General features: G+C 54.3%; 11 protein-coding genes across 11 annotated transcripts; 6 read left to right on the top strand and 5 right to left on the bottom strand.

Moving 5' to 3' along the window:
* Positions 1 to 3: 3 nt before the first annotated feature.
* Positions 4 to 4,709, bottom strand: LY79DRAFT_599648 (AT hook domain-containing protein). Its single transcript, XM_060561823.1, has 2 exons — positions 4,243 to 4,709; positions 4 to 4,191 (listed from the first exon to the last, which is right to left on the bottom strand). The coding sequence occupies exons 1-2, from the start codon at positions 4,511 to 4,513 to the stop codon at positions 212 to 214; spliced, it is 4,251 nt and encodes a 1,416-aa protein (XP_060418440.1). The 5' UTR covers positions 4,514 to 4,709; the 3' UTR covers positions 4 to 211.
* Positions 4,710 to 4,989: 280 nt separating this feature from the next.
* On the top strand, positions 4,990 to 6,554 carry LY79DRAFT_540678 (4-hydroxybenzoate polyprenyl transferase). Its single transcript, XM_060556888.1, has one exon. The coding sequence runs from the start codon at positions 5,284 to 5,286 to the stop codon at positions 6,523 to 6,525; it is 1,242 nt and encodes a 413-aa protein (XP_060418439.1). The 5' UTR covers positions 4,990 to 5,283; the 3' UTR covers positions 6,526 to 6,554.
* LY79DRAFT_540676 (ribosomal protein S12) lies at positions 6,555 to 7,757 on the bottom strand. Its single transcript, XM_060556887.1, has 3 exons — positions 7,525 to 7,757; positions 7,120 to 7,371; positions 6,555 to 6,982 (listed from the first exon to the last, which is right to left on the bottom strand). Exons 2-3 carry the CDS (start codon positions 7,364 to 7,366, stop codon positions 6,804 to 6,806), a joined length of 426 nt encoding a protein of 141 aa, XP_060418438.1. The 5' UTR covers positions 7,367 to 7,371; positions 7,525 to 7,757; the 3' UTR covers positions 6,555 to 6,803.
* A 138-nt stretch (positions 7,758 to 7,895) lies between these two features.
* On the top strand, positions 7,896 to 8,807 carry LY79DRAFT_507314 (uncharacterized protein; the record flags this gene model as incomplete). The annotated part of the gene is made up of 1 exon (XM_060553819.1): positions 7,896 to 8,807. One exon carries the CDS (start codon positions 7,896 to 7,898, stop codon positions 8,805 to 8,807), a length of 912 nt encoding a protein of 303 aa, XP_060418437.1.
* A 1,400-nt stretch (positions 8,808 to 10,207) lies between these two features.
* On the top strand, positions 10,208 to 10,551 carry LY79DRAFT_666496 (uncharacterized protein; the record flags this gene model as incomplete). The annotated part of the gene is made up of 2 exons (XM_060563236.1): positions 10,208 to 10,392; positions 10,452 to 10,551. 2 exons carry the CDS (start codon positions 10,208 to 10,210, stop codon positions 10,549 to 10,551), a joined length of 285 nt encoding a protein of 94 aa, XP_060418436.1.
* A 1,933-nt stretch (positions 10,552 to 12,484) lies between these two features.
* LY79DRAFT_352555 (uncharacterized protein) lies at positions 12,485 to 15,563 on the top strand. Its single transcript, XM_060552653.1, has 4 exons — positions 12,485 to 12,895; positions 13,015 to 13,263; positions 13,339 to 14,561; positions 14,634 to 15,563. Exons 1-4 carry the CDS (start codon positions 12,854 to 12,856, stop codon positions 15,313 to 15,315), a joined length of 2,196 nt encoding a protein of 731 aa, XP_060418435.1. The 5' UTR covers positions 12,485 to 12,853; the 3' UTR covers positions 15,316 to 15,563.
* A 1,580-nt stretch (positions 15,564 to 17,143) lies between these two features.
* On the bottom strand, positions 17,144 to 18,222 carry LY79DRAFT_666494 (adenylate kinase; the record flags this gene model as incomplete). Its single annotated transcript, XM_060563235.1, has 4 exons — positions 17,144 to 17,603; positions 17,704 to 17,858; positions 17,930 to 17,982; positions 18,066 to 18,222. 4 exons carry the CDS (start codon positions 18,220 to 18,222, stop codon positions 17,144 to 17,146), a joined length of 825 nt encoding a protein of 274 aa, XP_060418434.1.
* A 1,184-nt stretch (positions 18,223 to 19,406) lies between these two features.
* LY79DRAFT_351765 (26S proteasome regulatory subunit rpn-8) lies at positions 19,407 to 20,861 on the top strand. The gene is made up of 3 exons (XM_060552651.1): positions 19,407 to 19,777; positions 19,842 to 20,113; positions 20,169 to 20,861. Exons 1-3 carry the CDS (start codon positions 19,591 to 19,593, stop codon positions 20,745 to 20,747), a joined length of 1,038 nt encoding a protein of 345 aa, XP_060418433.1. The 5' UTR covers positions 19,407 to 19,590; the 3' UTR covers positions 20,748 to 20,861.
* A 113-nt stretch (positions 20,862 to 20,974) lies between these two features.
* Positions 20,975 to 21,805, bottom strand: LY79DRAFT_666492 (uncharacterized protein; the record flags this gene model as incomplete). The annotated part of the gene is made up of 1 exon (XM_060563234.1): positions 20,975 to 21,805. One exon carries the CDS (start codon positions 21,803 to 21,805, stop codon positions 20,975 to 20,977), a length of 831 nt encoding a protein of 276 aa, XP_060418432.1.
* A 482-nt stretch (positions 21,806 to 22,287) lies between these two features.
* Positions 22,288 to 23,611, bottom strand: LY79DRAFT_587254 (coproporphyrinogen III oxidase; the record flags this gene model as incomplete). Its single annotated transcript, XM_060560750.1, has 2 exons — positions 22,288 to 23,307; positions 23,405 to 23,611. 2 exons carry the CDS (start codon positions 23,609 to 23,611, stop codon positions 22,288 to 22,290), a joined length of 1,227 nt encoding a protein of 408 aa, XP_060418431.1.
* Positions 23,612 to 25,373: 1,762 nt separating this feature from the next.
* Positions 25,374 to 26,000, top strand: LY79DRAFT_587253 (microtubule associated protein 1A/1B; the record flags this gene model as incomplete). Its single annotated transcript, XM_060560749.1, has 3 exons — positions 25,374 to 25,463; positions 25,664 to 25,881; positions 25,943 to 26,000. The coding sequence occupies 3 exons, from the start codon at positions 25,374 to 25,376 to the stop codon at positions 25,998 to 26,000; spliced, it is 366 nt and encodes a 121-aa protein (XP_060418430.1).
* Positions 26,001 to 27,015: the final 1,015 nt, after the last annotated feature.

Raw genomic sequence — 27,015 nt, 5'->3', positions numbered from 1 at the left:
ATGTAGATATGTGATTATCATAAAAGTGCATCTATCTCTCTCTCCCCGTCGGTATTGCCCGTAAGTCACTTCGTGCTAGGTACAATAGTGCTACAAACAGCCAAAATCTCTGGCGAAATCAGGGCCTACCCCCTACCCAGGGTCACTCTTGGCAGAATGAAAACCAGAAGCCCAAAATACCACAGTGGTCCCTGGTTCTTAGATTCTCTGCTCAATAACCTCGTCCTCGTCCACGTCCTCGTCCACGTCCACGGCCGCGACCTCGTCCACGGCCGCGTCCTCTCCCCCTGCCCCGGAAAGCTCCTCTACTAGACACAGCAGGAGATCCACCAATACCACTCTCAGACTCTGACGAAGAGGAGATCTCGCTCTCGGATTCAGACTCGCCGAGCCTCACTATTGTGGGCCCAGTCGAGGATCTACCGCGCCGTGCGGGCAGCGGAAGAGGGCTTGCATCTGGGATGCCCGGATCAGAAGAAGAAGGAGAAGAGACCGATGCTTTATGGGCAGAAAACTCAGATGCTCCATCATTCTCGTCTGACCTCTGCCAAGGTCTGCCGTCTACGCCTGAGGGTGGAGAAATAGGATCTGAACTTGGCTCTCTTTGCCTGCCGCCAGGAGGTGGGGGCGTGTGATCCGAGCTCGAGTCTCTCGCTCTCGTCGTCGCGGCAGGAGGCGGGGGCGTAACATCTACACTCGACACCCTTGATGGTTCCCGAACGGGCTCTTCAGCCGACGTGACTTCCGGCTGCTGTTGGCTACGTCCACTAGACTGCCTCTCTGACAATGCTTGGGCCGGGGCCGAGGGCTCCTGAGTACTCTCATCCCGCGACTGGCGAGAAGTAATCTTAAACTTCCCACCACGAGCTGCAACGCGAGCTGCCATGGACATCATTCTTGTTGCACCTGCAGGGGGCGGAGGAGGAGACCTATCGACAGGCTCCGTCTCTGCAGGAGCAACCTTGTTTTTAGGTGGTCGGCCGCGACGCCTCTTAGGTGGCTGCACAGTAGCCTCCGTTGGTTGTAGTTCCTCGATCGACGTAACCGGTGCTTTCTGCGAAGATCCTTCTCCAGCTAACTCCCTATCGAGTTCAGCCTCGAGCTCAGCCTCCGTAACGTCATTGACTGCGTCACGATTGCCATCTTCAGAACGATCTTGCCTTCGAGGGTTGAAGTGACTGGCTCCATCGATAGTCACAACCCCGCTGAGACGCGATCGCCGAGACGCGCGTTCTTCGCGCTTCTTCGCTGCAAGGCCTGCGGGGGACGGTTTCGGCACAACCGCGGCTCTTGTAGCCGATGCGGGTGTCGAGCTTGCGCTCTTCGGTGGCCTTCCTCGCCTCTTAGGCATCTTGGGCGTTTCGATTATGGTAGCGGCGGCGGTAGCGTTCGCCACGTCAGGTCCTTTCTGAATGAGTGCGCGTAAAGCGTCAGAAGCAAGATCCAGGGGATCGACGCTGCTGTCGCTGGGTTGCGGCTCGTCATTTTGGACGAGCGGCTTGTCCTTGAATACTGGTACGATGTCGTCCGGGTCATCAACCACTGGCTCTTCCGGCTCAGCATATGATGCCTTGGGCCTGGCATGCCGAAGCGAAGGGACGTTTGCCGGATATTGAGGAGCCGGATAACCGCTCTTCGGTCGCTGTGCATCTCCCGCCTGCGCTGCCTCACTCTCCAATTGAGCTGGAGCCTCATTTTCAGGAGCAACGCTAGCATCGTTTGACTCGGGATTTTCGTCCGCTCCGGTTGTGCCAGCGACGCCGGAAGCAGGAAGTATACCGCTAAACAGGGCAGGGTCCATATTCGAAACATCGTCCGCATCGTCCTTCTTCTGTTTTTTCTTGTGGTGGCTCTTAGGTGCATTGAAGTCTGGATCGAATTCGTTCTCGTGCCTTGCTTTCCGCTTCTGGGCGCGCAGTGTCTTTGTAATGTACTCGGCCTCTTGGTCAAAGACCATGGCCTCTGCAGAAGGCATTTGGAAAGGATCGAAGAGAATTTGATCTGGTCCATCTTGCTCATAGTAGCCCATACCGAACATGCGCTGACCATCCAAGGGATCTGGATAGGCTGACTGGTCCCATCCGCCAGTCGGGCCCACATCAGCGAGCGGCATAGACTGGTCATGGTCCACCTGGGACATGTCTTGATCACCGCCAAAAGTGCTCTGGTCTTGCATTTGGATGTCATGCCCCCCGAGAACCTGGCTCTGATCGCCATATCCGTTCGCCACGTTTTCCGCAGACCCGACGGCACCGTTGGCGCCGTTCGCGATGTCCTCCGCAGTAATGGCGGCTGTTTCTTGAGCTTTGGCGGTGTCGGCTTTCTCTCTCAACTCCTTCATGCGCTTGCTATTGGTGCTGCGGCCCTCTTCGCCCGCAGTCTTGAGCCAGTTTAGGTTGTGAACTCGGAAATCGACGAGAACTTCGACACTTCGATCATCGGCAATGGCTCGGGTGTCATGGCCGAGTAGGGTGTTCTTCGGTGTATAAGGATTGCTGCTCTCCGCGCGGCGGCATGCACCGCAATTGCAAATACCAAGACACTTCGGGCAGAGCCAGTTCTCGTTCTCTTGTACCGTCTGTGGCATCATGTCAAACGCACGATAGAGCACGCCATAGCAGTAGCCTTCTTTGCATTCTGGGTTGGAGCAGACCTGTACCTTGTATGCATAATCCTTGTGGCAGCATACGTGGCAGCGGCGAAGCTCTCCCTTCTTCTTCTTACGCTTATACTTCCTCTTCTTCGGCTTGCCGTTGTCATCAAGCTCTGGCTCGGGTTCGGATTCGGTGACTTGTTTCGCCTCCTCGAGTTTTGAGATATCCTTGAAAGGTCGCCTGCGCAGGCCCTCCTGGCATATTTCGGCGAGCGACTTCTTGCCTCGTCGGCTGCGAGCGATCTCAAGAGGCTGTGGTGAAAGCTCCAAATCGACAAAACCGTCATTCTTGATGACCATGGATCGCCAGAGCTCGTAATTATCTGTCAGCTCCGACCACTGCCATTGTTCACACCATCCAAGGTTGGAGATGCACACACAGGACCGTCCCATGGCATAACACTCCATGCAGACATCGTATGCATCCTCGTCACCATTGACCAGAGTTCGCACACAGTGCTTGCAGGTCAGAAATCGGTTGAAAATATTCGATCTGCAGTACGAGCAAGTGACGCAAGAATCGTACTCAATGTAGTCAATGTTCTTTTCTTTGGTTGCAAACATCTCATCAACGAGAACCTCGGTAAACAACGAGAAAAGGTGGCGGAAATCCTTAGCCAGCTGTTTGTAGCGTGTCGAAGAGCGGAACAGTTCAGAGCCCAGACCAAGAATTCCCATCTCGGCCTTCTCCTCTGCTTGTATCATCTGCTGGTAGTACTTCTTGAGCGTGTAGTAGATGATGGCCTTGTTCTTGTACTGCTCATCGCGACAAACGAGCCGGGCCTTTGGCAAGGCCTCATGAAGTGCCATGTCCAGAGTCTCGACCGTTGTCCGGTTCCACGCAACCTTCATAGTACGGGTACCTCTGTTCCAGACCTGATGGGGAGCCAGAGGTGGGACGAGGATGAAGTCGCCAGGTTTCTGCTCAACGATGTAGACAGGAAATGTGGCCTTCTTCCAAGCGTTGATTTGCGCAAAATGCTTCTCGATCTCAATGTCATGGCCGAGCATCGAAAGGAAGTACTCGCGGACAACTTCCCGATCTTTGGTTTCCGTCATGAACCAGATGGAGCTGCCTGGCTTCTCTCCGTTCTCGCTGCCCGAAGCCTCAACCATAATGTTCTGACCAAGACTGGCGCACATTTCACGATGAGCCGGAGTAAAGGTCCCTTCATGGCCGATATAACACATGAGGTTCTGCGCTCGCATTTCCTCGGGGAGGCTTGACATTAGGTCGCCCGCAGGAGCTAGCGTCGTTCTGTCGCCAATACCGCGGAAGACATCGTTGTTTTGTGGATTGATAGCTCCTTTCTGTGTAACGTTCTCGTTCATGTAGAAGAGGTTCGGAGGAATGACCTTCTGAAGGTGCTCGTGCCACTCAGGGGGACAGTCGATGTCCTTGAGGTAAAGACGTTGCCGCCTCTCATCTCGATAATTGCTCGGAGTCCATTGGTTGGTAAGTTGCTTCATGGCTCTCAAGTAGTGACCCATGGTCATCGGGATTTCGGTTTGACCGGTGATATCGCGAACGTTTTCCTCTGTCCAGTGTTAGCTATTGTTGCAGTCGCGAAAGAGACAGTCGCGTTTACGTTTCTTGTCGTAAGTTTTCTCCAGCCATTCCCTGCTGAAAAGCCATTGGGGGAGGACATCATTCCATTTCTCAATGACCAGGGGCTTCCCGCCCTGGATGACTTGCAGCTGCACTAATTTCTCGAACTCTTGAGGGCCAAGGCCCTGAATTTGTGCAGTCGATATGCGGAGAACCCATTCGAAGTTTGGGGTCTGGTCGACCAGTACGTGAAGGTCCAAGTCCGGGGGAATCGGATCGAACTTGGCTTGGGGATGCATCGAGGTCGGCATCTTGACTATATAAGACTACCGCACATGGTGGAGTACCGAAAAGAACGCGTCAGTCAAAGACTCGTCCGCGCTGCACTTTCTCGAGGAAAGGTCGGGATTGAGGGGCTACTCGTCGTGAGGGGTACGAGGCGTCGAAAAGCTGCGATGGGCACAACAGAAGGACTTGCGATCGCAGGAAGGCGCGCGCGCGTCGACGGAAAGTGGCGTAGCGTTACAAGGCAAGGCTGGCCAGGTCTAGTGTAAGACCATGCCAAATGAAAGCGAAAGCCAAAAGCGCAACCAATCATGCGCTAGGTGTATGCACGGTCCACTTTTCCTTCAAGACCTGACAGAAGCTCTCAGTTTTCGGTTCTCTCAGTGACAGCTGGAAAAGCTGGTGAAAGGACATTCAGAAGTTGGAAAGCCTTGGCTTTTCTAGTGTCGGTAAGTTCATAACGTCTCGTATATCACGTGGGAAAATACATAATAGGTCATGGATGAATTCTCAAGCTCTTGCCTCTATTGCTTTCTATTGCATTTCGCGTGTAAGCAACACGTCTCTTGCATCCTTACAAACAATGTCTAGAGAGAGCTTATCCCGCAACGTTACCACTAGCGGGTAATAGAGTCATTGTAATATTCTCATGTACATATAGGTGTGCTTTGATTTCACATTTGAGCTCTCGAGGGCCTCGGTCCCAGTATTGTAATGCTTCGAGACACAGGCTTGGCTTCCTGTCACTGAAACTGTCATGTTGGTGAGATTTGAACTAACATGATAGTAGTTGAAGATGAGGCAAATCAGCTTGTTGAGAGCCCCCTTACGGGTGGCACACAAGGCGTCTTTACGAACTACGGCAATATCCCTAGTACCGTCGTCTTCTCGACAGAGTCTACGACTGCACAAGAAGCTGACCATGGCCCTGACCCTTCGAAATTCGTCCCACCAGCAGGCAGCTCTGCACACATCAACTGAATGCCTCACAACGGCTGCCACCCAAGAAGTGCCTGAACCACCCGCTTCCCCCGAGGCCGTCTACTCTCCACCCAAGACGGGAATTATATCTTACTTACCTGTATCATGGGTTCCTTACGCCGAGCTCACCCGCATGGATAAGCCCGCAGGAACCTATTATCTCTTCTTCCCTTGCCTCTGGTCGACTCTCATGGCCGCGCCCATGGTAGCTCCCATAGCTTCTCCAGTTTCAGTCATCGGGACTTCTCTGCTCTTCTTCTCGGGAGCCTTCATCATGCGCAGTGCCGGCTGCAGCATTAATGATCTCTGGGACCGCAAACTCGATCCTCATGTTACCAGAACCAAATTCCGTCCCATCGCGCGGGGCGCCCTCACGCCTTTCCAAGGACTCGCCTTCACCGGTGCTCAGCTTCTGGCTGGCCTGGGAATCCTTCTTCAGTTTCCTACCTCCTGTCTTTTCTACGGCATTCCGAGTCTGCTCCTTGTCGCCTCATACCCCCTGGCTAAGCGGGTCACGTACTACCCGCAGGCCGTCCTGGGACTGACATTTTCCTGGGGCGCAATAATGGGCTTCCCCGCTCTCGGCATTGACCTACTTTCTAACAGCGCGGCGCTGACAGCTGCGGCCTGCCTGTACTCCTCGAACGTTGCCTGGACAATTCTGTACGACATGATATACGCCCACATGGACATCAAGGACGATGCCAAGGCCGGTATCAAGAGTATCGCTCTAAAGCACGACGCTGAGACAAAGCAAGTCTTGACGGGGCTGGCCGCGGTTCAGCTCAGTCTTCTCAGTGCTGCCGGATTTGCCGCGGGCGCTGGCCCGGCGTTCTTCATTGGCAGCGTCGGCGGAGCAGCAGTGACACTCGGCGTCATGATCAAGCGCGTCAACCTTAAGAGTGTCAAGGACTGCTGGTGGTGGTTCGTTAACGGTTGCTGGATTACCGGCGGCGTTGTCAGCCTAGGCCTCGCAGCTGATTATACTGTAAGATACATTCAGCACGGAGGGGAGGACGTCAAGACTCGGGAGGACGTCAAGACTCGGGAACAATAGGGGGCTCGTAGTAGGCAGTGAAGGGGGAAAAATGTAACAACATCATCTGTATTCATAGCACATAGAATCGAATTTCCTGATTCTTGCTCACGCCCAATAACCCCGTTTTTGTGATGTGTGAAATGTCGCATGTCAGGTGACTTTCATGATGTTTTATTTCATCGACCAAAGTCTACCCGCAGTATCAGGACCATAACCCATTGATGCCAATGCAAGCGTAAAACTCCGAGTGCCGAATTTTCTTCCACTGTCTTCCCATGCTTCGCGAAGCCTCCCATTTAAGATCTGGGCTTCTCCTTCTTCTCCTTCCACAGAGCAAGCAGACCGACACCAGAGACCTTGACGACCTTGAAGCGAACACCGGGAATATCACCCTTGGCCTTGCCCTTGCGACCGAAACCGGCCAGGAGGACCTCGTCGTTCTCGTCGACGAAGTTCAAGCAACCGTCGTTGGGGACTAGAAGAGACCCAAATGTCAGTAAATCGTATTCCTTCGCCACCATGGCATTCTTTCGAGCCATCATTCCACTCTCTCGGTCTCATTTCGAGATTCGTCGGGATAGTGTTCCAAAGGGGGAGGGGGCTGTATCGTACCGAAAGCAGTGACCTTCTTGCCGTTCTTGATCAACTGGACACGAACGCACTTTCGGATGGCGGAGTTGGGCTGCTTTGCCTCGACACCGACCTTCTCGAGGACGATGCCCTTGGCGTGGGACGAACCACCGAAGGGAGAGGACTTGAAAGCAGTGCCGAGAGCACGCTTCTTGTATCCGAGGTCGGCCCACTTCTGGTCCTTACGGTTCAGGCGCAACTTGCGCGCCGCATTGAGTCCACGAGGCATGTTGGCTGATATGAATCAGTGTCAGTTGAATGCTCCAAAGTGATGTATGTCTATTTGTCGAGGGGCGAGTCGGTAGGATTTCGTCGAGGTCGATGAGAGAAAAGAGAAAATTCGTCGGCGACGGGCTGCGAATGCCTGGGAGAAAGGGCGTAACGTACCGGTATGTTGGGGGGTATCGCGAGACTTGACTTGGTGGTGGTGACTGAGCCTCTCGTTCTGCGAAAGATTGACCTAGCTACGCTTCCAGGTTGACAAACCACCACCAAATTTTTCGGAAGGGCACGAAAACCCTACAAAGACTGGAGGGACTATTTCATGGTCACGTGGGAATGGCTCGTGCTTCACTACGTTAACGAGCGGAAGAAGGCCGGGTCAACTGGCTTCAGCGGGGCAATCTTCTCGCCCAATCATAGGCCTTGACTCTGAGTACCGTGTGCAAGGAGCCTTGACCCCACGTCCCTCTCTCCAAGCTCCGCCAGGGGTAAACCCCCAGGTCCACAACTTGATCTCAAGCGTCCAATCCAACCATATGCCGTCAGCGTCAGCTTCGAGAGACGCTGTCTCAGATGCCAAGTCAATCCTGAGGAATTTTCACGATGACACACAACATGTAGGTATGTCTCAATCGGCCAAGAGCAAAGGAAAGCAGCGCGACCCTCCGCCATCCCTCTTCCTTCATCCATCTCCCGCCGCCTCTCATGCCTCGCTACCAGGCATTCTTGCGCCGGGAGCGCCAGCGACATCGTCCGCAGGCATCTCACCTTTACCTCAGCCACCCTTGAACATGCAACGTAACGGATCTTTTCACACTGGCTCGGTGGTAACGCCGTCCGTTGCTCGTCCTACCCGGAATATCAAGACGGCCGAGAGCACCAGGAGCGCTGACAGAACCGATGCATTGTGGGCGGAGATGCAAGCGACGCTCGAGGAGGTGGAACTGTCTGCGTCAGGCGGAACTCACGTCTTTGGTCCGGACCACGACCGCAAACTGGAGGAGCTGAGAGCAGCTCAGATTGCTCTGGCACAGGCTTGGGCTCGAAGTGAGGCGGACGAGGCCATCGAGATGACGGGCCAGCGTTCAACTATGTCAGCAGCCGGGGAGGAAGTTCGCAATCTCACGGGCGCGGTTCTGGGAGAGACGGGTGTGGCACCAGACAGCAATGAGGGTCCACGCAGTACAGGAAGCAGTAGTGGCCGTCCGGGCAGTAGTGGGGGAACCGAACGCCTCGGGGCTAAGCTTGAGCAAGAGACCGAGGTAGACATTCTGCTGGCACGTAAGAGGCGGGAGGCCAACGACCGGTATTTCCAACGGGTAAATCAAGGCGTTCTTGACGTTGTTGCGAAACTTGAGGACGTTGCTGTTGCGATGCGAGCTGTGGAACAAGAAACTAAGGACATCTGGGGCGAGAACGACAGCATGGCAGGCAGTGCGAAGGGATAGAGGTCTCGGATAGTCATTGGATCCTTTGCGACGATGTACGGGCATCGGGAGTCTACATTAATTACACCAACACTGTTTCTTTGACGGCTCGGGGGTGGGATGACATTTGGGGTTAATGAACCGGCGTTGAGGATCACATGCACACGCATGAAGAGGATGAGAATACAAAGCGAGATGGCCTAGACGAGCCGGGGCCTGCACCTCCTCTGCGGCCACTCCAGTAAACAACAGGTTATCCTGTGAAGAATAGTACGACTTGCTTAGCAACAGCAGCAGTGATAGGATCAATATTTTCTGTAGGGTGTTGTTTGAGATTGTTTTGCCAAACCGTTCTAGTGGTCGGCTGCCAAGATGGACCCTGTGCCTTCCGTCACCAGTTGCATCTGAGGCGGGATGTGCCTTGTATGCAAATGAGTCGGGCGATGGCATAAAATCAACCATTTTGACGTCGTTCACCCGTCCAGCTACGTCAATGTCACCATATTCGCTCGTTTGTAGCCGGCTTAGCAGCGAAACATGCAGGAGCACAGGACAAAACGGCTGATAGCGCTGTCGAAGACTACCTGGGTGGTTGCACCATCGGGTTCAACACAATACTTGGTTGATGAACACAATGAAACGGCGCAACCGCCGATGACGAGTGCTCGTTTGGGGGAGCTACACCAGACCGGGACGAAATGTGGCCTAATCCAGTGGGTCGTTCCAGACAAGGAGGGCTTAAATCTGATGGGACGAAAGAACGGCACGCAGAGGGAGCAGCAATGTGTAACCTTCTGTTGTGCAGTCCCAATTGTGAAGCTGCCCCAAGACTGTTATTAACGCGAAGAGGCAACTGTTGTGCGTAAACGCTGCCGGAAATACCTGGTCGGCACATGTTCATGAAGTTTGCTAGCGCCACTGCACTACCTACCCGTACCCTGATAGGTGCTGGCTGGAACCCAGGCCGGCCACTTATTGGACCAAATGCTGGGACGACCATGCTTTCGGGGGGCATCACCAGTCCGAAGTATAGAGCTGCGCTGTGACTCGGTGCCTTAAGCGACAAGCCTATGACAACAGGCGACCAAATAGGATACCTATCAAGGCCCCATGGTCTGTCGCTGTCTGACCTGAACTTGCTCCTTGCACCCCTCGCCATCCATCCATATTCTCCAGCAACGAACGATTAATACCCGCAACCCCCCCACACACGACCCCTAGGTGCTTTCGTCTACATCCAGCTTTCTTTCTCTAACGCATCCCGCCCTTTCGCTCATTCTCAACATTTGATCGATACTCAATCACTCCGACGCACCGCCGCCGATAACCGCTGCCTTCCTGTCGCACCCAAAGTTTGCGACAGCAACCCATATTTCAAACTCGCTCTACCTGACAGCCTCCGAATCTCTCAAGCCGTCAACATGAGACCCTCCGCATTTCTTGTCGCCGCTCTTGCCGTCGTCCCCGGCGTACTGGCCGTCGACCAGATGAAGTCTGTCATCATCTGGGCCCAGTCCGACTCAATCAGCGATGAGATCATTGCAAAGGCCAAGCAGTCCATCATCGACGCTGGCGGTCAAATCACTCACACCTATTCTCTGATCAGGTGAGCAAGTATTGCCATGCGACACAGGCGCCGCGTCACAGAAGCTAACGTAATGTCAGGGGTTTCGCTTGCGTCACACCTGTCAAGGTCCTCGAGTCCGTCCAGTCTTTCAGCGAAGGACTCGTAATCGATGAGGACCACACCGTCACCGGCTCGTAAACAGCGCATCGTTAATCGAAACGGATACCCCCAAATCTATCCGCAAAACCTGCGACATCATTCTCGTAAATCATACGGCGAAGAAAGATACAAAAATGTGTGAAAAGGACTCTGGCTGGATTAGGTCACGAGGATAATGATATCCGCCTCCCTTTCCCCGGCAGTCGCGACAGGGACAAGCAAGGAGGCACTTATTTCACCCCATTTCCGTTATAGAGAGTTTACCGCTACGGAGTCAGGAGTTTGCAACAGTTCAACAGTGTCTTCGGGCATCTTCATATGTAGAGCCGCGAAAAGGCTTAGGCCGCGTGTGGTCATGCTCTTCTTAACGCTGCATGCCAAACAATAACCACTATTCGTTATTCAAGCATATATTTACTTCGTGACTGGAGCTTACCTGGGCGATTGGACCTGCGATTGCCCCTCTTCGATTACGAAGACTTGCTGTCTGACATTGGATGTCATGAGGTTGTATCCGTATGATCGAGGGGTCGCAAACGTAAAGGTTAGTGCTGAATGTGGCTGTTAACCACAAGGGCGTGACATCGGTGACATATCCGGATCTGGTAGGAGGGCATTCGGGTTTCCCGTGTACGTAGTTGGACCAATCCAAAGGCGAAATGCCTGATAAGGAGTGGAGAGTGGCATCGTGAGCGGAAAGCAGGTACGCAGATCAAAAGCGGATTTTGAGTCTGCTCGCCTCCGTTTCTTCTCCACCGCTAGCCCGGGGGTTTCGATTGATTTTATTGACGAAAACAGAAGCACTAGACAGCGCCGACATCAAAAACACAGGATGAGGCGTTGTCTTGGGTAATGCTCTCTGCAGGCACTTACATAAGTGTAGTACAACAGGACGACCTCAGGTACGATAATGCCATGTGGTCACAACAGGACGAAAGCCGGTGTTTCCATGGCCTGGGTCATGCTTAATGCACTGGGCAGAACAGCCCATGGTCATCGCACGGACGAGTCAGAGCGTACTGCGGGAGGAAGGCGCAGTATTTCTGCTATCTCAACCGGCAAGAGAGTCACCGCCTACAAAGTAAAGGCCAAGAGACTCTCTATCTTTCAGCTTCGGTGGGATCATTGAACAGGCACGAAGCCATCGACATGGGGTTCAGAGAACCCTGATGGAACATTGGAATTGCAACCTTGAACAACTAAGTTTGACCAAGTGTTGCTGTCAAGATTGTCTTAAATTCAGCCCAGATAGCTGTTCTATCTGGTAGGAGAATAGTGGCTATGTTCAGTCTTTGATTGGTATTTTTTTCGTTTCGTTTTGATCGATTGACAAATGTACGCTTTCGATTGATGCTGGGTTAACGGCTTTGCTTTTCCTTTTTTGTCCTTTCTGCCGCCGAGAAAAGCCCTTGAGGGTGAATAAGTCATTACACAAAAGTCAAAACACTTCGACTGTCAAGTCTTTGCAGCTCATATCTGGGTCCTTTATGGTACCTACACTAGGCATATTCGCCGTCGGGATTGAATGGGGCTGCCAGTGACTCGAGAGTCGATCGGCCGGCAAGAGAGAGCGGGAGGGAAACGAAGTGCCGTCAGTGGCCGGCCGCTTGAAGGGCTAGGACCAGGTTGGAGATGAGCAGGCGCCCCACTGTCTCACCCTAGATTTCCGATCCGCTTCGCGTCACTTCGAGTTTCGGGCTTGGGGTGCCAGAGGTGCCCCTAAATGGCATCCAGCATGTACATACTAAGGTAGGCAGGCATGTTGCCAGAGGACTGCAACGCACCATACGTCCGTGGCGGGTGGTAGTTGCACGCCACTCTCACTAAGACAAAGCTGCTTAGCTGCCTGCTGTCAATGGATAATTGGGAGAAAGCCGGATGAAGCTACTATGTACGTCGTGCAAGGTCAAGTGTGGATACAACGGAGAAAATGCAGCAACGTGAACAATGTGCCTGTCTTGGGCAAGTAGGTACCCTCGAGCCTTGACCTACGGAAATGGTTTTCTGCTAGACTCTGACCTGAACGTTAATAACATCCCTCCTCCCCTTCCTTGATCCTACACTAGGTACACTATATCTGCCGCGATGCGAACTTGCCAGGCCACTGGAACCACAATTCCACTGCCGCTTTGACTTTCAACATCCACGAACCACGATTCTACGCCGAACATAGTGGAACCGGGGGAGAGACCATTTCATTTTCCCACGTGCTGCTCCCCATACAACCACCAAACCTACCCCCCTTAGACATCTTAGCCTAGGAACCACGACTGACACACGATTCACGACGAACACGACCGCGAAGGACGACGAACGTCAAGATCCAGTAGACGGGGGCATCATGCCGTACTCGGAGAGCGCGCAGGCCGCGCTGGTCCAATGGGTAAGTCAAGCTTCCCTTATAGACGGCGCCCCTAATTTCCCACTCTCCATTGTGCTCGATCCAGGCTCCAAACTGCGTAGCTGCTAGAATACTTCTGCTGACCCAATGCATCACCACAGGCCAATACATTTCCCCTCGACAAGAAAGCCGACTCAATATCAGATTTCCTCGATGGCCACCTTCTGTCACAGGTCCTCCAGCGCCTGGATCCCACCTTCGACTCCAACCCTACTGAGGGCGAGCTTTACGACGTCTACAGGGGCATCATCAAGTTAGTCTACCGCGAGTGCCCTGGCCTCGTCGGGCAGGCCAAGCTCGCCGACATTCGTCCTAGCGCGAGAGAAGCACGCCCCGAAGCCATCAGCAAGGTACGCTTACATCTGGGCCAGACCCAGCGTCGTCTACGTGAAAGGACAGTTAGGCTAACAAAGTGCGCCTCCCAGCTTCTCGCCGTGTTGTTCGCCGTTGCGATGTTAGGCAGCAGTAACGAACGATACGTTATGCGCATCACCGAAGATATTAAAGACATGACGATTCTCATGCAGCTACAAAGGGTCACTCAGGACATGAAGGCGGTGATGGAGGAGGCTGAGGCCCAGGACCCGGAGGAGGCCTCGGAGGTTGGTCACGAAAGCCAAAATGCAGACCTTGCCATGGAAGCCGACAACATCCGCCTCCGGTCCGACCTGGACAAAAAGGGAAAACTTCTTGCAGACATGGAAACGCGCTTGGGCCACCTTCAGGAAAGCTACGACGACTTGAAGGAGGAGGTGGTACGGAAGGGCAGGGAGCTAGAGGCGTTTCACAGTGCTCAGGACGGTGCCGGCAAGGAGGTTATCAGGTCGCTGGAGCTCAAACTGCGTGAGCAGGACGAGCTCATTGCCAACCAAGAGGCACAGGCCGAGGACGATCGCATTACCAAGGAGCGACTGATGAGCGAGGTCTCGGCGCTCAAGGTCAAGGCCCAGAAGCTTGAGACCCTTGACGACGAGGTGAAGGAGTTGCGTTTCAAGAACGAGGAGCTTTCTCGCAAGGCCAACATGGTGGAGCGGTACAAGCAGAAGCTCGAGGCGCAGTCCACATTATCCAAGGAGATGGACAATCTGCTGTATGAGAAGGAGCAGATGCAGCGCGACCTCATCGAATACGAGAAGGTTCTCAAGAGGAACCAGGCGTTGGAGCAAACCAATGAACAGTATGCCTCCAAGCTCCGAGATTATGAGCTGCAGTACGTTGAGCTGGATGCTCAGAGGAGAGCTCTTCACGATGACGCTCAGCAGTTGAGAGATCGTCTGGCCACTCTCGACGCTCAGCGACTCTCTGATGAACGATGGATTGCCGAGTTGCAGGAGCAGATCAACTCCGGACCACAAGTCGCTTTGTCACCCGATGCGGGGACCGCAGGCTTCAGTCTTGAGGAGGAGCTTGAGGGTGCTGGCAACAGTGTCGCTCCTAACCCGGCACTCGAAATCTCGCGTCTAAAGGCCGAGAACAACCTGCTTCGTAGCGGTATGGGCTCCGCTTCAGAGAATGCCCGGCTTCGACAAGAGCTTGAGGAGGAGCGTAGACAACGAGAGCGTATCCAGGGAACTTACAACGACACCTTCGAGAAGCACCAGCTTGCGGAGGCCCAAATCAGCGCTCTGATTGAAAGCAGCGGCGAAAAGTTAGTTGATATTGTTGATGAAGCTATACGATTAGGTCTGGGTGGAATGCTAACGCAAGACTACTGTTACAGCCAAGTGCTTGCCAACCTGAGAATCCAGATCGCCCAGAAGACGCAGGAACTTGAAAGCGAAAAGAGACGACTCAAGGAGGTTCGGGCGCAACTGGCAGACAAGGATCGCGAGCTCCTTAGCGCGAGAACTGACCTCTCCGCCGTTGCGAAGGACAGCGTCGAAGCCCTCGAGGAACTCAAGTCCACTGACCAGCTCATCTCAGCATCCATCCGAGAGGAACTTGAGGCGACGCGCCAGCAGCTCAAGAACCTTACAACTGACCTTGAAGAGCAGCGCACCTCATTCATTAACGCCCTGCTTGAGAAGGACAAGTTGCGTAAGGACCTGGACGAGGCCAGGGAGGCACGGCAAGACGGCGCCGAGCCTGTTGAGGTCGTCCAGAAGCTCCAGGACAAGGTTGAGAAGCTCCGCGCCAGACTCAAGGAGCGCACATCGGTGAGTAAACCCCGCAAGTCTTTTACTTCAGAAAAGCCCGAAGTCCTCGCAGCCAAGATGCCCGTTGTTCCTATGGGGGCCATCTTGTACGACAGTAACCCGAGGTTTCGGACAAAAGTCCCCTCATATCATTCCCACGTCGTCGACCTCCCTGTCCAGTCGGGGGGTTCAAAAGAACCTCCAAAAAGATGGTGGAATAGGGTGTTTAGGCAGCCGGGAGTGCCTTCTTCATCTTCTAGGCATTGATCCAATGTTTTAGTCGACCTCTTAATGATGCGTACGATATTCTGCGGATATGACTGACGGTTATTTCTTTCTAGCAATTGGAGAAGTCGGAGCAAGACAAATACGACTTACAGCGGAAGCTCAAGGCTGCCGAGGGCGGAGAGGCTGCCGCAGCGCAAAAGGTACGTTCCCAACCTGTTGAGACATCAATGATACATGAGACTTTTATTCATTTTCCTTTGGTTATCGTCGTGGTGTCGTGAGCTTGGGAGGTACAGAGGCTGACGGCTGCACGAAGGCCGCGAGCGACCAGATTATCAAGAATCTCCAACGCGAGAACGCCCTCATCGCCACGGCTTGGTATGACCTTACTAGTCGGATCCAGAGCAACCACGTCGTGCTGCAGAGACGCAATGAGGCGCCCAAGAGTTGGTTGGGCAAGCAGAGGCAGATGGTTAACGGTACGTACCTTCTCTTACGCCTCTTCGCAGATATTTGGGACTGATGAGAGGAAAATGCAGCTACTCCTAGGAAGTGAAGCGCCCTCGCCATCTGCTTGGCGCTGTACTCAGCATCTGTGTAACGTATGACGACTCAAACCCAACCCCCTTTGCATATACCCAACTTCTCATTACAACATTTCCGGCATTTTTTCCCCAGCCTATTTTCACCTGACCATCCTTTGGATGGGAAAAACCAGTGATGCTGGCCTTTCCCCATCTTCTTCCCTCTACCCTTCTTCATTCCTGTCCTAAATCTTGTTCTAGGCGAGAAACAAGAGGAATAGACAGTCTTTTAGCTGGCCTGCATTCTGGAAGTAGTAAAACATTGCATTGCACTGCGTGGCAGCTTGTGTCGGTCTTATTGCGGTCTTCTTCTTCGCGGGTTCTTCTTGGTCTCCTTTTGTGGCCATTATTATTCTCCTTACTTTCTTACACGCCGTATTGCCTCATCTGTTTGTCTTTACTACCCAACTTGATAGCGTCCGGGAGGTTTGCAAGCCTTACTTGGGTTATAGAATAAATTCAGCATCAACATATTCTTCGGTTCTTCGGGTCATTTAATCTCATGGGCCTCGCGAACCCTTTTGGGTGCCGCAGCAGACTAGTTAACGTCACGGGCCTAATCTGGATAGACGCATCAGTTACCGGCGACCGTTGAAGGCAACCGAAGATCCCCGGGTGAGCGATGACTAAGTCATGGGGGCCGGCGTGGTGTCGGGAAGGGGTGGGGGTAGCGCCGGCCCCACTATTTTCGCCTCACAAGCACCGACGAAGACCGATTTCGGCCAGAGTGTCTTTACGCGTACCAGCCCATTCACAACGCGCTGCCACGGATATTTGCACGTACAAAACAGAAAAAGAACCCCAAAGTAGAAAGTGATTGGCCATCCAACTGTAACCCGTCGGTTTTGATAATTAGTGAGACAGACAGTAAAGCTATGTTTTTACATACAAGCGTGCAAGAGGGGGTTTCTACACGATACAACTGGTCCTTGACCGGGTTTGGTGGGGGAGAGAATACGAGAAGTGGCCACGTCGAACGCCTAAAATGAAGCCAGCTCTGCTTCGATTCAAGCAGCAGGGACGGAGAGTGACGAGGATGAGTCCCTTTCCAGTCCGTTTCATGATCCATAAAAAAATTTCCATAAGAGTTCCTCCGATCCACGTCTTTCTTTTTCCGGCCGTGGATTCCGAAAGCGATGATGCATCACAAGGGAGGCCAAAAAACAGAACATTGCGAATCAACCCATCTCGTCTCTTCGTAGTAGTTGCGTGCTGGGCGGCGACAACCGAGCGGCGGCGTCGCGCGCAAGGGATCAGGCGAGGCTTGAGGATCCCGCGCTCGTCTAGTTCTTTCCAGTAACGCGGCTGAGAATGCCGGAGGCGTGGCCGCCCTTGCGCTGGGACTCGAAGATATCAAGCATGTTCTTCCAGACCTGACCGGGCTCTTGCGACGCGTCGATACCCTTCCAGATGCCGGTCTGCTTGTAGTAACCAACAACGGGGGCGGTCTGGGAGTGGTACGTGGCCAGACGCTTCTTGAGGGCCTCGGCGTTGTCGTCGCTGCGCTGGATGAGGGGCTCGCCGGTAATGTCGTCCTTCATGTAGTTCTTGGGAGGGTTGAAGGTGCTGTGGTAGCTACGTCCGCTGGCAGGGTGGACCAGGCGGCCAGTGATGCGGGCGACGAGCAAAGAGTCGTCGATCTGCAGCTCGACGGCGTGCTGGAGCTTCTGGTTGCGCGCCTTGAGCATGGCGTCGAGACCCTCGGCCTGGGGGACGGTGCGGGGGAAACCGTCGAGGATGAAACTGTGGTTGTGATGATTAGCAAACGCCCTTCATCCGTGGGGTATCCGGAAGCCCTCGGATTGTCCGTCCGGCTCGGAGATGAGATAATGATGCGCCATACCCTCCCTTGCACTCCTTGTTGTTCTCCAACTCCTCCTTGATCATGCCAATGACGATGTCATCGCTGACGAGACCGCCTTGGTCCATGATCTTTTTGGCTTCCCGGCCGAGCGGAGTCTTCTTGGCGACTTGGGATCGCAGCATGTCGCCAGTGGCCTGGTGGTGATCCACGGTCAGAAAAACGGTCTGGAGCGCGACAGCAAGCAAGACTAGGCCAATTGACTTACCAAATGGCAGCAGTTGAACTTCTCCTTAATCTTGGGAGCTTGGGTGCCCTTGCCTAGGTGGGAACATCAGCACCAGCATCTTCATCACGGCGACGCAACGGCACGTGAAAAAAGGCACTCAATGGGAGCTGCTTACCGGCACCGGGGGGGCCAATGAGAATCATGCGAACCTCCTCGGCGGTGGGCTTGCCAGAACCACCGGCGGCGCGGTCCTCCAGAGACTTGATTCTGGACTCGAGGCTCTCGACCGTGCTGGTCAGCTTCTTGACTGCTTCTTCAATGAGGCTGCTCATTTTGACGGATTGTGAAGGAGTTGGTTATGGCCGGACCGAGGCTAACGGGAAGGGGAGGGGCGAAGAGATGCAGGAAGCAGGGGGAAAAAGGAAGCAGAGGGGAGAGGAGGGAGTTCCAAAGTCGAGATTAAGAGGGTGGAAAGACTGGGGGAGCAAGTGCGAACTAAAGCCTTGCGGGAAAAATAATTGCGAAAGAGGTTGGAAATCGTTGCAAGGTCCTGGCAGGCCAAGTCGCCCAGGTTCCGTCTCCAGTTGTGCCAGGTACCACGTACCCGAGCTTTGCGCTTGTTGCTTTCACCTACCCGACTCCCAGTCAGTGTCTGCTTGTCTGCAGAAGTGGCCCTGTTGAGTGCAGGTGACAGGCCACCGAGAGGCCCCGGTGCCATCATGGGCCCTGGTGATTGGACAGATGTGGGCGCTGGGGGGACCGCTGGACTTTTTCCTGCTGGGGAACAATGTGGCAGGCGTTCGTTCGGCTGTTTCGCAGCGTAACAGCGCGGCCTTGGTGCCACTGGTCGCGGCTTCCGTTGCAGCGCTCGCGGCGTCATTGGTTGGCGCCCGCCGTTTCCTCCCCGCCGAGGTCCAGCGCGGATACGTACCGTCTATCCGTACTTCAGTGGATTGTGCCGCGAGTACCTAGGTACCTAGGCAGCTTCAGGATAAAGAACAGCATTAGAGGCTCTTCAAAGATGCCCCCGGCGCGCACCGGATAGTACGCCTTCTTGGGATGAGGTCACTGGGTCAGGCCTTTTGTGGTTGGCTTCCACCACCCACTACAATTCGGGGTGCTTTTGGTGCCATTCGGGGCGACATGTGAGTCTCTTAGGGTGGTCCCAGTCACCCGCAATCCTCCGAACACCTCAATGGCTTCGTGTTCGGCTAACACTTGTCAGTTGTTCCAGACGGAAGTAAGGTTCGGCGTCAACTCTGGTGGCTCCTTGCTCAGTCGTGCCAGGTCCTCCAACTGGCAGCCTTGGGCGCCTCTTCAGTGCACCTATGCCTAGTACTAGTACTCAACGATGACTAAGGGTTCGAGAATCTCTTGCACTCTATGCCGCTGTGGCGCAATGTCAGATGTGGCTGGTGAATTTGTCCTGCTTTCGGAGGGAATTCGTATTGTGGCTCTGCTATGCTGACTTATCTTATAAGAGCACCACGTGATCTTACGAGGCTCGAGCTTTGCTTGCACCTAAGCTCGATTCGTAGCTAAGCTGGGCGGAAGGCAGCCTTAGCAGTTACGACACCACCACCACCATAACCTTGCAACACCACTACAAACCAAACCCACCGCCCTCTCGCCGACCCTCCTCCATCTCTTCACGAACCCGAACTCAATCGACCCCCCGAAGCTACGAAAACACCCATATCATGCCTGCCACCACAGCAGAGACTCTGTCTCTCGTCCAGCGGAATGTCTCCGTTGCCCCTCTCGTGCTTCTTTCCGTTGTCGACCACTACAACCGTGCAGTAGTCAAGGGATCCAAACGGAGAGTGGTGGGCGTCCTCCTGGGTTCAAATGACGGCAACAACGTCCGGGTATCCAACAGTTTCGCGGGTATGCGCGCTTGCCGGTTTGGGAACAATCAGACTGTCTCTACGAGGCTAATCGACTCTTACAGTGCCCTTCGAGGAGGATGACAAGGACCCCTCAGTATGGTTCTTGGACCACAACTATGTCGAGGGAATGAACGACATGTTCAAGAAGGTCAACGCAAGGGAAAAGCTGATCGGCTGGTACCACTCCGGCCCCAAGCTGCGGGCGTCCGATCTTGAGATCAACGAGCTGTTTAAGCGCTACAACCCCAACCCTCTCCTAGTCATTATCGACGTCCAGCCAAAGGAGGCGGGTGTACCGACGGATGCATACTTCGCTGTGGAGGAGATCAAGGATGTGAGTTCTATATTGTTGCGCAACCAGAGTCTTGGGCTGACCATGATAACTGCAGGATGGCACCACCACGTCACGAACCTTCGTCCATACCCCGTCGATCATCGAGGCAGAGGAGGCAGAGGAAATTGGTGTCGAGCATCTTCTCCGCGACATTCGCGACGTTGCAGTCGGAACCCTTTCGACGAGAATAACAAACCAGCTTCAGTCCCTCCAGGGACTGCACCTCCGTCTCCGTGATATTGGCGCGTACCTCCAGAAGGTCCTCGAGGGCCAGTTGCCCGTCAACCACGCCATCCTGGGCAACCTTCAGGACGTTTTCAACCTTTTGCCCAACCTTTCTACGCCAAAGGGCGATGGAAAATCGAGCGGCGGCGAGCTCTCCCACGCCATGAGCATCAAGACCAATGACCAGCTCATGGCCATCTACCTGAGCAGTCTGATCCGCGCCATTACAGCCTTCCACGACCTTATTGAGAACAAGATTCAGAACCGGCAACAGGCAGAAGAGAAGGAGGCCAAGAAGGATGAGGCGAACGGCAAGGACGAGAAGAAGGATGAGAAGGCGAACGGTGTCAACAACGAGAACAAGGAGACCTCTGACAAGGACAAGGAGGCCAAGGAGAAGAAGAAATAGAAGACTATGTGACGTAGCGCATTGGGGGAACACACAACACTCACGCGGAAACCAATACCCGCGATAGACATTAGGGCATGGGCATGTCATAATATCTCGGCGTCCAGGAGGCCAGGCCAGGGGGGATGGACATATTCGCAAGAAAAGAGTATGCCTTGTACAATGACAGTATGTTTTGGCTGATGATACTGAGCTGTTATCCCTTTTTCGTTGCTCTTGTGATCACGCTAAGTCTCGGCAACCAACCCCGCCATCTCCTCCCTACTAACTCTCTTCTCCGTGACATATTTTCCCAGCACACCCCCCCACTGCTCAGATAGCAGACAAGCAAGCAAGTGCTTGCAGCACGGTACGTCGCCGCTATTTATCCCATCCAGACTTAGCCCTCCAAACTGCCAGCCACCCATTCCACCCTCATCGGAGTCATCGTCCACATCGGCGCCCTTAATCTCATCCTCGAGGACCTCTCCCGCTGTAGCAGCGCTAGCAGGAAACGCTTCGAAGGCAAAGTTGGCGCACGTGCAATTCCAGGCGTCGAGCCGGACGAGGTACGTCGTTGAAGCCGAAGCCGGCGTCGCAACCGCGTAGCTTCGGCGGGTCATTGTTGAAGCCACGGAGCGGACGAGGTGAAATGCCGCCGAAGACGATCGGAGCACCTTTTCGGGATGCGGAGAGTTTTGAGAAGGGAGGGGTGGTGAGGACCCTTGTGTATCGGCGGCGCCGGCGTCGTGGGCGGGTGCGGGGTCGGCGGGGTCATCCCCCTCGCGCCCGCCCGCGCTGTGCGAAGCCGATTCCGGCACCACGCGCGTGACGAGGTTGCGGTCCAGTAGGTCCAGCGCTGGGAGCACTAGTGATGGAAAGAGGACGTGGAGGGTGACGAGGAGTGAGCGGTGGGACTGCGGCAGCGACCAGAGCGGGTTTTGCGCGCCGTCTGTTGTGGCTGTGTTTGGCGACGATGGCGGAAGAGAGGCCGATGTGAGGGAGTTGATGAGGTTTGTGATGATGACTCGGGGCGTGGGGAGACAAGCTGGGGGCGGTGGTGTTTGTGATAATGACATCCTGATCGTCCTGGCGGTTTGCTCAATGGTTTGTAGGTAGTGTGTAACGAGGAGGTTGGTTTGAAGTTCATGCGCGTGGGGTCGATGGAATCGACTACGAGCTTATGGTAATGACTGGACTCGGATGTACCTCGATGAGACGACGTCCTATCCTGTACTTTTTGTTGCCGGCTATTAGAAGTTTGGAGGAGATTCCAAAAGACATTTGTCAATGAAGCCTCATCCTTGAACTGGTTCACGAGATAATGGTCATGCCTCGAGTCTCAACAGAGCATCTTCAGTGCACAAATCGACTAAGCTAAAATAAAACAAAGGGTGAATAGGAAGAAAGAAAGGGGGGGCTCTTTGTGAGTTTTGCCACCTCAAGGCTTTTGTCTAATCGCATTATGTTCGCCGCAAAAAGGGCATCATAGTACAGCCAATATCGCTCGATCCGCTGCTACATATCAGGTATTCCCCTGGCCCTATTGTCTGGGTTCGCTCTATACCCACTCCTTAGGGGCCTTGAGCACATCCACCAGACGCTGCTCTCGGCTCTTGGGCTCAGGCTCGTGCATGTACTTCCAGCTCGCCGTCAGGGGCAAGCTCATCAGTATACTCTCGACCCGTGAGCCAGGAGTATTGAGACCGAAGGCAGTACCGCGGTCGTGGACCAGGTTGAACTCGACATACTTGCCGCGGCGGATCTGCTGCCAGTCCTTCTCCGCCTCGTTGAATGGCATGTCCTTGCGCTTCTCAAGGATGGGGAGGTAGCCCGGCAGGAAAGACTTGAGGCAGTCCTGGATAAAGGCGAAGGTATTCTCGCGGTCTTTCTCGGTCTCATCGAGGTCGTCGAAGAAGATGCCGCCGATGCCGCGGCACTCGCCACGGTGCTTGTTATAGAAGTACTCGTCGCACCACTTCTTGAAGCGCGGGTAGTAGCTCTTGTCGTGCGCGTCACACGTCTCCTTGAGCGTCTTGTGGAAATGCACAGCGTCCTCATCGAACAGGTAGGATGGGGTCAAGTCGCTGCCGCCGCCGAACCACCAGGCCTGCGGGGTGCCGTCAGGGTTCGATGTCTCGAAATAGCGGTAGTTGAGGTGGACAGTCGGGGCCATGGGATTTTTGGGGTGCAGGACCATGCTGAGGCCGGCGGCGAAGAAGGGCAAGGAGTCGACGTTGGCGTCGAGGTTCTTGTGGTTCACGCGCATTTTGGCAATGGCGGGCTTGGGGAGCGTGCCGTAGACAACGGACACACCAACGCCGCCCTTCTCGAAGACGTTGCCATCCTGGAGCACGCAGGTGATGCCGCCGCCACCCTCCTTACGACTCCATTCATCTCTGCGGAACTTTCCCCCATCAACCTTCTCGAGCTCCTTGACGATGATCTGCTGCTGCTCCTTGATGAACTTCTCCATGCGCAAGCGCATGGGTGAGTCGGCGGTGATCTCGGCGTCCTGCTTGGTCAGGGCATCGCGCTCGGCCAGGGTTGGAGGGTCGAGTTGGAACGGTTCCTGGACAGCCTTGATCGGGCAAGAGTTGTTAGCATTCTGAAAAGCTTAGCGGGGATGCAAGTATGCTAGCGAGGGCGCTGGCATCGGTAAGTAGGAACTGCAGTACCATCTTGTAGGCGAGAGGTGCTGCAGCGGCAAGGCCAATTGCTCCAATGAGAAATGCGCCGGACGAGTGGCTCTTGAATTGAGACGTTGAGGAGGATGAGACGAGTCTGCGACCCAATTGCAGCTGCTGCTGGTTGGTGATGGCGATCCTGGTCCGGGAGCTGCTGAGTTGTGCGAGCAATCTGTGCGTACGCCTTGAGAAAGACATGGTGGGCAATTGATATAAGTACTAACTATAAAGGAACAATAAAGGGCAAAATGAGTGACTTGGTTAGTAGCCAGAAAATCGGACGATCCTTCTCATGCGAGAAGCATAAGACCACTAGGAGGCAGGCAGTCGTGGACTGACTAGATGTCGTTCGAGCCAGTCAGGCCAGCTGTAAAAGTAAATTCCGAAATCGTTCCACGTTCAATGGGCGGAGCCCCCTGCCGCGGAAGCGGCGGGTGCAGAGCTAGACCGTCCGGTTGGGAGGTGGGGGCGAGTCGTGCATTGCCGCCGAACGCCGGAGACGCTGTGTTGCCATGCCCCTGTACCTGTGGTCGCTGTTGTGCCTGAAGTGCGGCCCCAGAATCTGTACTTTGTCTTTGCTCGCCCAGCCCTGTAATGCCACTCACCTCTTCATACTACCTAGGAAGGTACGGTGGTGTGAATACCAGAACAATAGATCTTTGAAACAATATAAATGACGGAAAAGGAGGTCGAATGAACCACATGGCGATCCTTGACCAGCTTCTCTGACCAGTTGCATGCATACTTGGCCTTGCCACTCTTCCGGGCAAAGTAACCTCCACAGCTCCTCGTTAGTGACCAAAGCCCTATCGTCAAATTATTTTTGTTCCAACTACTCATCTTGTCTGCTCTGCAATGTTTTCAGTGCCTTTTTACCTCGTATCTAGGTTTTAACAAGACCATGGGTAGAACAGAGTCTGTATCCGGGATCTTGGGTCAATCTTACATTCACCCTCAAAGTACAGGTATCCCAAGGACGGTTATCGAAGGCCCAGAATGGAGCACCTTATGTAAGCTGGGTCGATTAGGCCACTGAGTCCCCGTGGTCAATCAATGTCACACACTATACTCCCCGAGTGTCCATCAGGATTACCCACCTCTTACAGGTGATAAATGACGTCAAGGCGAGGATGGCGGATAAGGCATTGTAGCATCTCGACCAGAGCTGACAATGCACATCAAGCAGTTTAACAATCTTCTGAAGCACAGACAAAAGCGATTGCGTGCACGTATCAGGAGGTTGCATGCCTCGTGATCCCGTGAGTCTCTTCAGCAATTTCAGTTGAGAAATGCAGCGCAAAGAGCCAGTGTGCCAGGGCCTCCTGTGACTCAAGGCCGGAGCCAGAAGGCGTGACAGACTGCCAGGCTGTGTCAAGTGGCTGCGTCGTTGGTCACCTGCGCCTGCACCGGCCTGGTTGGGCTAGCTGGGATGATATCGGTGTCTTGCCCCGCTCCGATAATCCGATAAGGATAAGGTCGGCAAGTGAGGTTGAGGATAAGGAGGGGAAGGGGAAGAGAGAGGAGGGGGCGGACATGGGATTCCGCACTATGACCGGCTTAGTCATGTTGTCGCCTCAGTTCCGGCAAAGTACTCTCCCAGCCGCAGCGCACCGTGAGGTACCTACCTAGCTTCCTGGCCTTTCTGGGTACGCAAGCCAGCCAACCACCCGCCTGCCTGGCGCGCCTGAGCCACCCAGACACACCTTCAGTCAGTGACCGCCCATTCCCCGTCCCCGTGTCCGACCCCAAGGCACCCCAAAGCAGGCGGCAACCTATCCGTCCTTCTTCTGCCTTCGCAAACGAGCCCCTCGTCATCTAAACTCTCCCTTCTACATACTCCGGCACAAGGAATCACCACTGTCGACGGACATCTCGCCATCTATATCTTGACCGTCACCCAACTCCGACCATCTACAGAACCACAACCCGCTTTCCCATCGTCCACTCACAAACCGTCATCATGCGATCCAAGTTCAAGGACGAGCACCCCTTCGAGAAGCGCAAGGCCGAGGCTGAGCGCATCCGCCAGAAGTACTCTGACCGTATTCCTGTATGCCTACTTGCTTTCCTATCTGTGCCTCGTTTATCTCGTCGTGGTTCGTTGGGAGCTTCACCGTCTGGTGGCTGTCGCTGCGCTGCATTCGTCAGCTTCGCGCCTTATCGGCGGCGCCCCACGTTCCCCGACCGTCACCGCCGGTCTCCATATCTATCATCAAGGGCCTGAAGCTAACCAAGTTTCTCACATTACAGGTTATCTGCGAGAAGGTCGAGAAGTCTGACATCGCTACTATCGACAAGAAGAAGTATCTCGTCCCCGCGGACTTGACGGTCGGTCAGTTCGTCTACGTCATCCGCAAGCGCATTAAGCTCTCCCCGGAGAAGGCCATCTTCATCTTCGTCGATGAGGTATTGCCGCCTACCGCTGCTCTGATGAGCAGCATCTACGAGGAGCACAAGGACGAGGACGGGTATGTTACCAAGCTTCTCAATGTCCTTCCGATTCGGTTGTGCTAACATTCTCCCTTTCAGTTTCCTCTACATTACCTACTCCGGCGAGAACACGTTCGGCGGCTTCGAGATGGCTTAAGCTTCCCAACCTTCTGATGGTCTAGTATCAGAATGTTCACGGCGTTTCGGTCTGCTATGCACGGTTTAGCACTTTTGGAATGGGTTTTCACACGGATATCGGTTTCCCTCCGAAGCAGGGGTTTATGACGAAGAAACGCAGTCACGTTATCGCGCGGGATCACAGGACAGGGTCAGGCGCGGCCCTTGACCGATCACGGAAGAAACTCCCGCGCGGCTTGGGAACTCACCGAGACATGTAGGCTTGCGAGAACGTTGCATGGAAATTAGCTTCGTGGGTTTTAAAGTGGTTTCCTTAGATCGCATGTTCAATCGCCTTCTCCACATCTCTTTCTTACCCTCCCTTTCCTCCCATCCGCTGTGGTGACCTTGGCATGTCGTATAGCATACCATCCATTAGCACATCATCTACGCCTACCTCGACCGATTTCTCGCATCTTATGAGTGCTGTCCATCATGTCACTTTGAAACCCATTGATTCCTCAAAAGATCGAAGCCACAGTATTATGTGTGACGGCAGATGGTCTAGGTCACGGAGTGAAGCGACCCAAAACGTGCGGAGACGGCCCCTGAATGATGGTCAGAGAGCCAATCCCAAAGCTCGACCACTACGGCGGCGGAAAAGTCGAGCCCTCCGAGACCCCGACCGCGAGAGGTTCAGTTCGCCCCGGCATCATGCATGAGGCTGTTGGGACTGCATCAGTGGGCCGAGCTTGAATGCTCGGGCGAACAGATGGCACGTCTGAGAGTGAGATGACACGGGCGGACATCGGACTGCATAACAGATCGAATCATGTATTGGCTTTCTTCTCTGCAAGACGAATTGGACCAGTATTGATTTTGCGCCTCCGTGGGTGAACTTCATTTCTCTACCCGCCACTGGTCCCCGAAGATTTCGCATTACATTGCTTTTATCAGGGGGACCAGGCGCCCAGAAGTCGTGGGGACAGCCGACGCGGGAACGCGGCGTCGTCGGTGACCGAGCATTTGTTGCATCGCGCTGAAGCCGACGTTGA

The sequence above is a fragment of the Colletotrichum navitas genome (genome assembly GCF_030913465.1).
Source record: "Colletotrichum navitas strain CBS 125086 chromosome Unknown LY79scaffold_7, whole genome shotgun sequence".
NCBI classification, from domain to species: domain Eukaryota; kingdom Fungi; phylum Ascomycota; class Sordariomycetes; order Glomerellales; family Glomerellaceae; genus Colletotrichum; species Colletotrichum navitas.
Note: the sequence above shows the minus strand (reverse complement) of the source record. Positions and strands in the feature narration are given on the sequence as shown.

Coding starts and splice junctions, on each gene's coding strand:
- LY79DRAFT_352555 (XM_060552653.1), top strand. CDS start 12,854: ATGCCGTACTCGGAGAGCGCGCAGGCCGCGCTGGTCCAATGG. Junction 12,896..13,014: donor AGGCCGCGCTGGTCCAATGG/GTAAGTCAAGCT, acceptor GCATCACCACAG/GCCAATACATTTCCCCTCGA. Junction 14,562..14,633: donor ATTGAAAGCAGCGGCGAAAA/GTTAGTTGATAT, acceptor CTACTGTTACAG/CCAAGTGCTTGCCAACCTGA.
- LY79DRAFT_540678 (XM_060556888.1), top strand. CDS start 5,284: ATGAGGCAAATCAGCTTGTTGAGAGCCCCCTTACGGGTGGCACACAAG.
- LY79DRAFT_599648 (XM_060561823.1), bottom strand. CDS start 4,513: ATGCCGACCTCGATGCATCCCCAAGCCAAGTTCGATCCGATTCCCCCG. Junction 4,192..4,242: donor GAAAACTTACGACAAGAAAC/GTAAACGCGACT, acceptor AACACTGGACAG/AGGAAAACGTTCGCGATATC.
- LY79DRAFT_540676 (XM_060556887.1), bottom strand. CDS start 7,366: ATGCCTCGTGGACTCAATGCGGCGCGCAAGTTGCGCCTGAACCGTAAG. Junction 6,983..7,119: donor CAAGAAGGTCACTGCTTTCG/GTACGATACAGC, acceptor GGTCTCTTCTAG/TCCCCAACGACGGTTGCTTG.
- LY79DRAFT_351765 (XM_060552651.1), top strand. CDS start 19,591: ATGCCTGCCACCACAGCAGAGACTCTGTCTCTCGTCCAGCGGAATGTC. Junction 19,778..19,841: donor GGTATCCAACAGTTTCGCGG/GTATGCGCGCTT, acceptor CGACTCTTACAG/TGCCCTTCGAGGAGGATGAC. Junction 20,114..20,168: donor CTGTGGAGGAGATCAAGGAT/GTGAGTTCTATA, acceptor TGATAACTGCAG/GATGGCACCACCACGTCACG.